The sequence below is a fragment of the Neomonachus schauinslandi genome, chromosome 3, assembly GCF_002201575.2.
Source record: "Neomonachus schauinslandi chromosome 3, ASM220157v2, whole genome shotgun sequence".
In the NCBI taxonomy this organism is placed as follows: domain Eukaryota; kingdom Metazoa; phylum Chordata; class Mammalia; order Carnivora; family Phocidae; genus Neomonachus; species Neomonachus schauinslandi.
In genome coordinates, this window is record NC_058405.1 from 79,741,694 (window position 1) to 79,755,819 (window position 14,126).

Below are 14,126 nucleotides of genomic sequence, written 5' to 3' on the forward strand. Positions count from 1 at the left end.
TAATCAGAAATCATCTAGAAGCAAAAAGAAACTGCTACCATTTCACTGTCCTTTTTCTCAGCAGTCAGCTATGACCACACAAACTAAGGACATCCAGGAACCGATGAAATGTATTCTAGGTGAAATAAGTTTCACAGAACAGCAATTCTTATAAAGTTTTTTTTTTTTCTTTTCCCCCTGAGAGTCAACCTTGGATTGCATTCAAGACAAAAACAAGAGCTCTAAATCCTCAATCATGTTAAGATCAAAATTATGTAGACATTTCTGTTTAGAAAAGCTAAAATGTACAATGAAGGAAATGTAAATAGCAAGACAAGGTGCTTAATAATAGTACCACGGCAGAAATGTATGGTATTTGGTAGAATAAACATTAAGTGACATTTGGGGCAAATATTATTGCTTGATGGAACATAGCACCACTTTGAAGAATAAAAGATGGTTAGGATTAACCGCCTTTTAATCAGCAATATGCATTTATAGGAAAAGTGCTTGAAGTACTTCTGGAAGAAGGTAAGTATGAGGAAATTTTTGTAGTATATATTTTAAATATGTTACCCACTTTTCTTCATTAAACAGACAATGAGCAATCTATTTTAGTAAAGTAATATCAGATTTGCTGTCAGTCTGATTATCAAATCAACAAATATAAAACTAAGGGACAGAAATGTTATTCAAACTTATAAAACAAGTTAGAACATTATATAAAGTAATTTTATGCCAAAAACATTTCTGATAATTATTGCTTAAATATACAGTGATTACACTTGTGAAATTTTCCATATCATGATTGAGAAAATTTCTTCTGAATGCTAACATTTATCCTAAGCAAGAGAGAGATATCTAAAGGACAGGTAGACATTGCCTAACCACTGTGGAAAATAGCCCAAATTCCCAACAGTTTTAAAAAACTAATGTCACCGTGGTGAGTCAGGAATCAAACAAGACAATATGACTACACACATGCTCTATGAAGTCAGCCAAATGATTTCTTTATAATAATTTGCAGCTAGCATTTTGCTCAGTCTTCATAAAGTAGGATTTTAAGTAAACTTCCTTGTTCTAAAAGTTCTGAATGGATAAATTGCTATGCAGAAGCACAAAGTTTTTTAATGCAATCTTCTATAAGAAGTAATTAAATTTTAAAAGCCAAACAATCTAACATCGAATGTGATTTCCCTTGAGATATACTTTATCCTATCCATCAGTTTCTTAGATGTTCTTTAATCATCTGAAATATCAGAATTACTACACTGGTAATTTTCATAGTAAAATGTGATACTATCTTATTTAAATTAGCTTGACTTTCTATAACAACTATTTTGGTAGGAGTGGCATTTCTAAAAATAATTTTATCCAATGTATGCATCTGTCATATTTGAAGGCAATACAAAAATTCTAATAAAATTGGTAGTTTTAGAGTACTACTCAGATACTGCAACATGATCTCTATCTTTAAGGGGGGGGGGAAAGAAAAATCAAACTTCTATAAATGAATGGGATTTTGAATACTTCTGGTTGGCATAGAAAACAGAATTCTGTACTTTCATTGGACATTTTTAGAAAGAAAATGTCTCAATGATCATGTTTTCAACATCATTCTTCACATATATATATATATATATATATATACACACACATATACATACCTATATATACATACATATATATATATATATATATATTATTGACTGGGGTGATGCAGAAAGCCACAAATGAGAAAAGGACACTAAGGTTTTAATAAGGGGAACAAAAAGTTGTTTTCACCAGTATAGATTCACATTACAGTACACCAATATTGACAGCATTCTCTTGTCTATTTTTGGTACAGAAGATGGTATCTCTCTACATAACCTTGTAAGGCTTCAGTAACTGAAACGTAAAACAAAACAAAACAAACAAAACCCCCAAAAAACAAAACAAAAAACCCAGCCTATTAGTTTACAGTTTATTTTAAAAATTCTGAAAGACACTGCAAGTTCTAAACTTTTAGTAGTGCTACCCATACACAACCATCTGGTCAAGAACCCAGTAAAAGAGCCTCCTTTCAAGGAAGCCTTGCAACAGTAGAGTTGTGCAATATGGATGTTTCTTACTACAAGAAAAAAATTATACATGGCACATTCTCATTCGTATTTTGTAATGTAAAAAGTTACAAACATACCTAATCAAATAAATAATAATAAAAAAAGAATCTGAATGTATTTGTTAAGTATCCTAAAACCACTACATAGAATAATGGCAACTTTCACTCACAGATTATTTACATGGTAATACCCAGTGTGGGTACACTGCTACAAAACTCAAAACAGAAGGAGTAAACTTGAAATGTTTTCCATAATAAAGATCTAGCAGCATGACTATCTAATGCTGTTTTATCCCGATTGCTTCTGAAACGTTCCTTTTTAGTCTGTGTCTTCATCCAGTTCATAATTGTCTTTATCATAAATATCTTTTACTAAAAGAACCCGTACAAGCATATTTTCCAAGGTGTTTCGGTCCAGTGAAGTAGATGTGTACCAGACAGGACTATCTGCAGAACTAGAGCATTCTGGTTGCAAATAAAAAACATCCATTCTCTGATTAAGATTCTGTGGACTTTGGGAGAAAGGAGAAAGTCAATTTCATGGTATATATACAAAATTCCCCACAACTTTCTTTTCTTCTTCCAAGAATAATTCCATGACTACTAACAATATTATGTGGTCTGACGAGATCTCATTACTTACATTAAATACTCTATCATTAAGATATTTTGAAAGTTAATTTCTGTGATGAAAGATTATTTTCCCACCATAATTTAAACTCTGTATTTCACTGAATCCAAAACACCTTCAACAGAAACAATATTTTTAATCATTATTTTAATATTGCCACTAACCAAGTAAAATGCTGCCAATTATAATTTTAAGAGATATCAATCATTAACATGCATCCCAGTTTCAGAGATAGTAAAATCTGAAACATGCGTCTTAAAATTGATGAAATATGGTAGCTCATAAAATTACCTACTAACGTTATACAATAGAAATTTTAACTTTTAAAATATAAAGAAGATAATAGTAAGATAGGGATTTCCAATTAATAGTTACTACCACTGGAAGATCTGACACTGTTGCAGCCAAATAGGGCCACCCCAAACCACTGTCAGAAATATTACTATTACCTATAGATGACGCCACTGCTTTTATGAATTCTTAAGAACTAACCGTGTGGCCTAATTATAATTTATAAAACTTTACATAAGATAATATACTTGGTTCATACTAACCCTTTTAAAACTAAAGGATACATATACAAAGCAATAGACAAGCATAAAATTTATGATCTCTAAACATCTCATGGTTTAAATTTTCTAAAATGTCTGTTGGTATTAGATTGAGAAAAGTGGTTAGTATTGTTGAAAAGTAATGTACTTTTAGAACACTGTATCTTTTAGACCTTCTTAAAGGAAATTTTCTCTTAAATATAAGTACTTCATTTTCATCTCCATCTATCCATTCTACCTTTGAACATACATTTTCACCAGGGGGGTGGGCAAGTTCTAGCTCTTCACTTGTTTGTGTCAAATTTTATAGCACAATAAACCTATATACTATAAATAAATAAATACTATATGACCATTTATTCATATATATAGTATATGGCTACTTTCTGGCTTAACAGTAGAATGGAGTAGCTACAGCAGAGGCTCTATAGCCCAAAAAAGCCTAAAATGTTTACCATCTGATTCTTTATAAAAAAAGCTTGTGCCCTATGCTTTATATAATCACTGGGATTGCTGTAATTTAAAAGATGACAATAATACATAGTAATTTCATTAGTAGACAATTTCTTAACATATGCTTGAATCCTAAAATATGAAGTATAAGCTGGGTATTTTATAATAATGAGACTATAAACATTAGATGTGAGAAGAGAGAGAAAAAATCTAAAAAAAGGTCAGTAAAAAAAAGTCACCTCTTGGTAATGTTAAATTCAAGGCAACTAACCTATACTACCTAACCTAACTAACCTATACTACCATTTAAAAAATTAAATATCATTAACACTTACCTTTTAGACAAGTAGCATTCAAACATTTTCACAGGACATCTAGAAGGATTGGCTGTATTTTCAATTTGTTCAAATACTGGCTCATCATCTTCATGTTTTCTTTTTCCAGTAGTAATTTTATCTAAAAAAATAAAAATTACATAAACTTCTTAAGACCAATCTTGAAGAAAGATAGTATTATTCACTCTTAGTATCTATTGTAACAAATATGTGGCTTCTGGTAATTCACAATTTTTCGAACAAAATGAACTAAGATGTTTTAAGAAGATATAAGCTGTCTTACTTTATGAAAATGGCAGCCCTTAGATTCTTAACAAGTGACCCAATATAGTCTTTACTAAGGCAAAGTTTGGCTATCCCTGCCACAGACGATCCAAAAAATAAAAATGTCAAACTACCTTCATTATCTGTTCCACATAAGGAAGACACTTGGTATCGAAGACATGCTTTGTTTTCCATTGTTAAAGGATTTTTTTTCCAGTGCCTAAATACAGTGCCAAAGGAAAGTCTTAAGTGTTGTTCCACTGTTTTCAGGCCAAAATACTTAGTGTTAAAGTAGAACAGGGTATTCAGAAGAGCTACTGGAGAATGTGATCCTAGTTGTTTTATCCTCCAGAGATAATCTTCTTCGACTCGAGAAAATATTGACCCTTAAATAGAGAGAAATATTTTTAAAGAATTACAATGAATAAAACACTTTTCATTTAGCCATCTAGAAAAAATAAAGTTAATTCAAGAACAAACCTATTTCAATCCTCCATTCACACCAGGTTAAAACTGGAATGAATTTCAGAATTACCTATGCAGCTCTTTAACAAAAGAGGCTAGGGAACACACCAGACTATGGAACTAGCATCTCTGGAGTAAGGGACTAGATGTTTGCTTCTGTTCTTCTGTAGGACAAGCACACAATGGTCAGAAAGGAATTAAAATCTGCAGAATTCCTGAAAAAAATAGGTGATTTCCATTCACAAACACGTTTTCTTCACACATCTAAAACAGATTTCTTAGAGAAATTTGTATCACAATATCCCCTGGAGGGCTTAAGAAATAAACATCCAGGGTCTTACTCCAGAGAAAGTACGTCACATTTATTACAGATTTCTTCATAAACAGTAGTTATCAACTACATTCATTTCTAATTAAATAAAAGATGAACAGATGAGTTCATGAATAAGTACACTGAAAAATATGCTAATTTAAATTATTTCCTAATTATTTTTAATATATCTATAAAAATAAAAATCCCAGTAGCAAGTTAGCAACACTTTTATTTACAAGGCATTACCCGGGCACCTGGGTGGCTCAGTTGGTTAAGCATCTGACTCCTGATTTCAGCTCAGGTCATGATCTCATGAAGGGTCATGAGATGGAGTTCTGCATCGGGCTCTAGACTCAGCGGAGCGTCTGGTTGGGATTCTCTTTCCCTCTCTCTCTGCCCCTTCCCCCGACTCGCATGCACCCACGCATGCACGCTCTCTCTAAAATAAATTAATAAATCTTTTAAAAAAATAAAAAATAAAAGAGCATTACCATCTGGAAGTATGCTGGGTTGCCAACTTCGGAGTATTTTATTCAATTCTTGCTCAAATGTTTGGTATCCTGGATCAATAAATATGTTGTCTTTTCGGTTACTACCACACAAGTACTGCAATTAAAAAAAAGTTTCTTGAAGGAAAACCAGCTAATTATTAGTGAACATATTAATTATATTCTGTATGTCTTAAGAAAGAAAGAAATCTTATGTTTATGATAAATAGGCACACTAATACAACATGGGAGATTACTGGCTTTATCCATGTATCTAGAAATCATAAACAATCAAAGCTACCAATTACTCTGCTGCCTAAAAAACGCAAAGCTGAAATACACACCGAAGAATCCAGAATGTAAGAACTAGGAGAAATCTTCAGTCTGTCAGATAAAAACAGAATATTTAGCTCCAATGTTCATTATGTAGCATATGGAGAAAACAAAATTAGACTTTCTAGTTAAGAGTAATTAAATTATTAATGATTAAAGAAAAATTCTGAATGGTAGAGATGGGATGAAATGTTACTCTGTAGCTGTCTGAAGATCTCTCCTAGCACTCTTTGTTAGGCGAATACTTATTCACTTATTGCTTCTCTTTGTTTAACTCCTGTGTGTCATACAAATTTATGACTCTAATAAACTTACTATGACAAACCTTAACAGTGAGGGTTGTTAAAGAATGATTTAAACACTAAAGTTTGCAAAGTCCATCTCCAATGTAATCTAAAAATAAAATAACGCAAAAGTAAAATGTATGACAATAATAGCACAAAGAGTGGGAGGCATGAGTTGGGCAACTTACACTATTGTAAGGTTCATACCCTATACATAAAGAGGTACAATAATTTTTGAGGGTAGATAATGAACTGAAGATGCATATTATAAATCCTAGGACAACCACTACAAAAAAACTTAAGAGGCATAAATAAACCAATAGTGGAGATAAAACAGAATCATAGAAAAGTAACTAATTCAAAAGAAAACAGAGAAAGAAAAACAAAACAAAACAAAAAACCCCACAAAGAACAGATGTAACAAATACAAAACAACCAGGAGGACAGAATGTTAGCTGTGACTACACTGAGTGTAAAAGGTCTAAGCCAGGTGGCAAACTAGAGTACTCGAGCCAAATCTGACCCACTGCTTATTTTTGTCAATAAAGTTTTCTTCAAACACAGACACGATTGACATTTGCATACTACCCAAGTCCGTTTTCATACTACAATGGCAGAGCTGAATGGGTGGTGTGGCCCACAAAGACCGAATAAAACATTTACTATCTGGTCCTTTATTAAAAGGGGAAAAAAAGAGTTTGTTGGTCTTAACACAGCAAGACAAGATTGGTCAATTGGATTAAAATTAAAAAAAATAAAAATTAAAAAAAAAAAGCCAGGCCCAACAATATGCTGCTTACAAGACACCTACTTTTTTTTTATGTTGTTTTTTTTTTTTTTTAAAGTAATCTCTACACCAACCCAAACACCTTGGGGTTTGAACTCACAAGCCCAAGATCAAGAGTTGCATACTCTTCCAACTGAGCCAGTGAGGAGCCCCAAGACACCTATTTTAAATATGCAAACACAGATAAATGAAAAGTAAAAGGATGAAAAAAAATATACCATGTACTCGGGTGCTTGGGTGGCTCAGTCAGTTAAGCATCTGCCTGGACTCAGGTCATGATCTCAGGGTCCTGGGATCAAGCCCCATGTAGGGGCTCCCTGCTCAGCAGGGAGTCTGTGTCTCCCTCTCCCTTTGCCCCTTCCCCCACTTGCGCATGCATGCTCTTTCTCTAATAAAATCTTTAAATAAAAAAATGTTTTTAAAGACTCTCTCTCTCTCTCTCTCTATGTATATATATACACCATGTACTAATCAAAAATCAGCATATCATTCATCTGAACTGATCTAACATTAGTCCTACTAGTCAGAAGGAAGAATGACCAGTATTATTTCAAAATGGCAGAACAAAAATTCCTAACTAATGCCTTTCAAACAGGATGCAAACCAAGTGCCTGGCAATCAATGAAGTAACAATGTCAGATCCCTCCCCTGCTTTCGGGTTAGTCAGAGAGCAGGAATTCTACCATTTCCTAATCTGGAAATTCTCAATGTTATGATTTTAGCACTAATTGGTTAAAATACAATCAATTCAACCTATTTAATGGGACTATTGTTTTGTTTTGTTTTTTAAGAGTTGTTGTTTTTTAAGTAGGCTCCACACCTAGCAGGGAGCTCAACTCAGGGCTTGAACTCACCAGCCTGAGATCAAGACCTGAGCTGAGATCAAGAGTTGTATACTTAACCAACTGAACCACCCAGGCACCCCTACAAATAGTTTCTTTTAAGTACGGCTCCTAGATTATTTTTAAAATGTAAACTTAGTGCACATTATACAAAACAATCACAAAAGTGAAATCCCCATGTTTGGAACAGTAATTTGTATCTTTTGTTCTTAACATAAAGCAGCATACATAATAAAAAAAAAAAAAAATGAGGGAAGTGATCCTGAAATAATTTTCAGCTATAAGTCAAGCAACAAGGGGAAAGCACTTTCTATGTACATTCAGAACCTTAACAATAACAAGCCAAAAATTAGGTTCTCAACTCGGCTCTACTACAAGTAGCTCCTAAATGATGTGCCAACACTCAGTCCTTCTGAAGAGGCTTCTTTGGCAATCCCTGATGAATTAAAAGATCCGCTGCTCTTATTGTTATAGAAGGAATGACAATACTTTCTGAGTTGCTGCTGTAGTATGCGAATAGATACTGTATTATGGTTGTTTCTTCCATTAAAGGCAGTCCCATGGGCCGCCTTGGTGGCTCAGTCGTTAAGGGTCTGCCTTTGGCTCAGGTCATGAGGGTCCTGGGATCAAGCCCCGGGAAGCCCACCTCTCCCTCTCCCACTCCGCCTGCTTGTGTTCCCTCTCTCGCTGTCTCTCTAATAAATAAATAAAATCTTTAAAAAAAAAAAAAAAAAGCAAAGGAGAAGCCATCAAAGACAGCAGCACCTTCTAGAAAGTAACCCTGGAGAAAACTCTCTGATGGGCAAGGCCTGTCTAAAGAATAGCAATCTTAATAAAAAATTATCCTCACGGGGGGTACCTGGGTGGCTGTCAGTTAAGCATCTGACTCTTGATTTTGGCTCAGGTCATGATCTCAGGGTCCTGAGATTGAGTGCTATGTTGGACACCGCCCTCAGTGGGGAGTCTGCTTGAGATTCTCTCTACCTCTCTCTCTCTGCCCCTCCCCCTACATTCACACACAAGCACGTTCTCCCTAAAATAAATCTTTAAAAACAAACAAACAAAAAAACAATGTAAACATAACCCATCATTAATTTAGCTACAAATCAGCAGCCCTGGTGTTTCAATATTATTATTGTAACCCTCAGCGGCAAGAAAAAACACCTTCAAGAAAAAAATATTGAGTATGATCTTTAAAAATGCTTAAAATCTTTTCATGTTTCACCCTGGATAAAAGATGAAGTCTAAACATTTTATCAATGAATACAGGCCCTTTGCTATATGACTCTTACCTACTTTATCCACCCCCAAAGCTCTCTACACTTCACACTTCACATTCTAGCCATGCCAAGTAGTTCCTGGAAAACTGTACCCTGGTATACATTTTTCTCTCTTCTTGGAATGCCATTGTTCTTCCTTCATCCTTCCTGCCTAGAATTTCTAAATCTATTTCAAAGCTCAGTTTAAAGGTCTTCACCACTGTTCTATTTTCAGATTACATCCTTAGAATCAATTAGTCCCACCTCTATGCCACCAACATACCATACCATGAGAACAATGCTGTTTAAATACCATTTGTTTATGTATTTCAAATCCTTGAGCAGAGCATAAATAAGGCTTTTTAAGTCAAACTGCTTACCAGATTCAAATGTATAAGCTATGTAACCTTGGGTGAGCTACTTAACTTCCCTTCATCGCCAAAAAAATGGTGAGAATAATAGTAAGGTTGTTGAGAGGATTAAATGACATGCCAAGCAGTTAGCACAGTGCGCAGAGAGCAGTAAACAGTCAAAAGTAATCTCCAATATCTACTCCAATGTTCAGAGTTCAGCATACAATAAGCACTTAACTAATAGTTCCTGAAGAAACCAATGAAATAAGGATTAACAAAACTCTGAATGTATTACACCACTGCTATGAAAAATAAGGTAAATTCTTAAGGCCCTTCTGAATCAAAGAAAGATTTATGTTTTAAAATGTATGTATTTTAATAGAATTTAACCTACCAAAAAAACCATTTATACTGAACTCAAATTAATAAGACATAAGTGAGTTTACTGTATTTTTTAATTGAGTAAATGGAGTTCTAACTCTTTTTTAAGAAAGGAAAATAATAATCCCTCCAAATAAGAAATCTTGGACAAATTTTTAGAAAATGAGAATAATTATCTAGAATAAACAAGGAATTCTCACAAACGGAAAGAGATTAAACAACCCAAGAGATAAAGGGGAAATTCACATAAAAGCAAATTCGAATGGCCAACAAATATAAAAAGATTCTCAATCCTTTTGGAAAGCAATCTGGTGATATCTTTCAAAATAAAAAATATGCTTTCCTTATAATCCAATAATAATACCCTTTCAAAAATCTTACAGAAATAGAAGCACCAATTCTTTAGGATAATTATGTAAGCTTTGGGGAAGAAAGGGAAGAAAGATATACATTGTTTATCTATAATAGCAAAATTTTAGGAAACAAAGGGAATGCTCATCATTGTTGAAATGACTAAAGTAAATGTCATATGAAATATAATACAGTTAAGCCTGTTCCACTGATTTAGAGTGACTGCCACAATGCACTGGGAAACAGAGGGAAGGAAACTATAGTACAAAAGTGATTAATATGCCTCCATGTTCTTAGTTGACAAACTACTGTATCTTTTTTGCCATGTTCATAAAAAAACACAAAGAAGCATACACATCTAGCTAACTGTGATGAGGTAGGGAAAATTCAGGAAAAGGGTATCCACAATTCCACTGACAATACATTTGGTGTGAGGGGCAACCACTTGCGTAAGATAGTGGATAAAAGAACAATCATGATTGTGGGATTTCATATAATTTTCTTTTTTAACAATAATCATTATTCCTTATATTGCCTAAGGGGAAAATCAGCTATTTTGTTTGTGAGGGAGAAAAAAGAAAATGCTATGCTCCCCTTTCATACAGTACCCAGTTAAACATCCATTAATTACATTTAACTTCTCAAATACACAATACAGAAGTGGCTACATATTTACCTACGTATATTCATAAGACTTAGTCCTCGCAAATAAAGATGTTATTCCTTCCCTAAACATAATCAAAGAAAATCATACTTCAACATTATCTTATTTTTATTGTCAGATGTGAACAAAATTAATAAACGCAACAGATAAATATGCACACCCTTCCAAAAATAGCTTCTATTTCTGTACACATCCTTGAAGTAACATTAAACAGCAATGATTTCCAGAAAGTATATTTTAGATAGCTTATCTTTACACTGAGTTTTAGGATTATTTTTAAAGCTGCTTATAAATACCATACAGTCTTTTACAAAATTAAATCAAGTCTGTGAAAATATGTCCAATATTGAGAATAGTAAAAAAAAAAAAAAAAAAAGAAACAACAGAAAAACTTCAATTATATTTAAAAAAAAAACAGAAAAATCTATCATCTTAACCATTTTTAAAGTGAAGAGTTCAGCAGTTACAAGTTTTTTTGATGAAACATTTTTTAGTACATGAAGAACCTGTTTGAAAACAGGAGGAAATTCTGACATATGCTACAAAAGGGATAAACTTTGAGGACATTATGCTATGTGCAATAAACCAGTCACAAAAACAGTAATACTGTATGATTTCACTTATACAAGATACCTAGAGTAGTCAAACTTATAGAGACAGAAATCGGAATGGTGGCTGCCAGGGGCTGAGAGAGGGGAGAATGAGGAGTTATTGTCTAATGGGTAAAAAGTTTCAGTTTTGCAAGATGAAGAATTATCAGGATGGATGGTGGTAATGTTTGCACAGAATTACAAATGTACTTAATACCACTGACTTGTACACTTAGAAACAATTAAGACGGTTAAGTTTTATATTTATTTTAATTAAAAAAATTGAACCAACTTAAAGACATAATCGTTCATTATGCAATCCATTTAGCTCTAAAACCTCTAACAGTAATTGGAGTTCTAATATTTACATAATCCATTCAAGAAGAAGGAATCCAGAGATTCAACTTCCTGTACAGGGTTATAAGGAAGGCAGCCAATTCTTAAGGAAGGAATAATACCAATAATACCAATTCCCACAAATTCTTTCAGAAACTAGGAGGAAGGAACACTTCCCAATTCATTCAATGAGGCCAGTGGTATTATCCCAATACCAAAGCCAGGCAAAGACATGGACTAGTATCCTCCATGAACATCTGCAAAGTCACTAACAGTAAATTAGCCAAGTCTATTCAGCCATATATAAAAAGGATGATATATCATTATCAAATGGAGTCCCTCTCAGAAATTCAAGGTTGATTTAATATCTGAAAACTAACTGATATGCCATCATTAATAGAATAAGGGAGAAAAACCATATGATCGTCTCAGTAGATGCAGAAAAAGCAGCTGACAAAATTCAATAACCATTTATGATAAAAACTCTCAGCAATATTAATTAGAACTTAAATAAAAATTTGGAAGAAAAAAGTGGGGGGGAAACTCTCACCAACAAAATAAAAACCTAAGAAAATTTTTCAATCAGTTAGGAACAGAAGAGAACTTCCTTGACCTGGTAACAGGAAACTACAAAAAACCTACAGGCAACATCATACTTAATGGTGGAGAACCCTCCCCCAAGAATTAGAAACAAGGTAAGGGTTTCCACTCTTATTACTTGGGCCCCCCACGAGTGGCGCTGGGGAGTGGGTCTTCCGTACGCCACATTTCCCACGCCCCACCGCGGGGGGGGGGGGGGGCGGGATTTGGCTGGGCTACTTCCCACTCTTATTACTTGCATCTAAATGTTGGGAGGCAGGAGGAGGCCTGAGATCCCTAACCAATGTAGTAAGACAAGAAAAAGAAGACATGCAGATAAGAAAGAACGAGGTAAAACTGTCTTTATTCATAGACAACATGATTATATATGTAGAAATTTCTAAGAAAAAAGAAGACAGCATGTACTAGAACTAATAGTGAATTGGTATACACAGACTATAAGATGAATAAACAAAAATCAATTGTATTTCTTTTTTTTTTTTTTTAAGATTTTTATTTATTTGACAGAGAGAGATACAGCGAGAGAGGGAACACAAGCAGGGGGAGTGGAGAGGGAGAAACAGGTCTCCTGCCGAGCAGGGAGCCCGATGCGGGGCTCGATCCCAGGACCCTGGGATCATGACCTGAGCCGAAGGCAGACGCTTAACGACTGAGCCACCCAGGCGCCCCTCAACATCTACATGCAAGTTATGTCAGAGGAAACAACTAACAGAGGAAAGACTATCTGACTTTAGGGAGGTGAACCAGGTGGAATAGAGATGGGTAGGACAGAGACCCCTCCACATTATGTTGTCTTTTATTACACTATAATTTGAAGTTATATTATGCGACACTGGTTTTTAAGCTGAATTTCTACAGAAGCCATTTTTTTAAATTTTTTTTTTAAGATTTTATTTATTTGACAGAGAGAGACACAGCAAGAGAGGGAACACAAGCAGGGGGAGTGGAAGAGGGAGAAGCAGGCTTCCCACTGAGCAGGGAGCCTGATGTGGGACTCGATCCCATGACCCGAGCCAAAGGCAGACGCTTAACAACTGAGCCACCAGACCTCCTTACAGAAGCCATTTTTAAATGAAATTTTATACAGAACCCCAAAACATACCAAAAAGTACAGTTGGATTAAAACTCGAATAAAAAGGGAGGAGTTCAGATGGCAGAGAAGTAGGGGGACCCTAGGCTTTTCTTGTCCCTCAAACACAGCTGTATTGAAGTCAGATCACTTGGAACACCCAGGAAATCAAGCTGAAGATTAGAAGAAGGATCTCCATGGTTGGAAGGAGATAGCAAGGCAGGTGCAAGGAATGTGGAAGTAAACTGGGGGAGAGAAAAGTTGCCATGCCCCGGAGGGATGGGAACCCTTTCCTCAGGGAGAGAAAAGGGAGAGAGGGAGAGAGTGGTTGAGAAAGTGTGGCATAGGATTCACACAAGAAAACCTTTCAGACCACAGACTGGAGAACCAGGGAAACTGAGTGATGCAGGTTTTTTGCAAACAGTGAATGAAGCTCAAGCTCTGAGGTTTTGGAAGTGTGCTCCTGGAGAAAAGGAAGTTTCTGGCCTGGGAGTACACACAAGTGGTGTAAGGATCTCCTACCGCATTGGGAGAGATCGTTCCCCTTCGTGGAGTACATTTGGAAGAGGGTTTATTGCCTCTCCAAGGACAAAAGACCCTACAGGCGCCAGCCAACGGCCTTTCACTGGCAGGGGACGAAGGTGCGCACAGAGGGTGGGTAACCTAGTTGTTGCTTTTCACAGTGACACACCAT

The 14,126-nt window shown here is 35.0% G+C and overlaps 1 protein-coding gene across 2 annotated transcripts in view; it reads right to left on the bottom strand.

Moving 5' to 3' along the window:
* Nucleotides 1-1,718: 1,718 nt before the first annotated feature.
* Nucleotides 1,719-14,126, bottom strand: part of ZMYM2 (zinc finger MYM-type containing 2) — a 109,397-nt gene continuing 96,989 nt past the window's right edge. For both annotated transcript variants that reach the window (XM_021678323.1, XM_021678322.1), the window contains 4 exons: nucleotides 5,587-5,701; nucleotides 4,452-4,703; nucleotides 4,054-4,174; nucleotides 1,719-2,595 (listed from right to left, as the gene is read on the bottom strand). In XM_021678323.1, coding sequence (XP_021533998.1) covers nucleotides 2,403-2,595; nucleotides 4,054-4,174; nucleotides 4,452-4,703; nucleotides 5,587-5,701 — 681 coding nt within the window. In that variant the 3' untranslated portion in view covers nucleotides 1,719-2,402. The remainder of the gene's footprint in view (nucleotides 2,596-4,053; nucleotides 4,175-4,451; nucleotides 4,704-5,586; nucleotides 5,702-14,126) is intronic.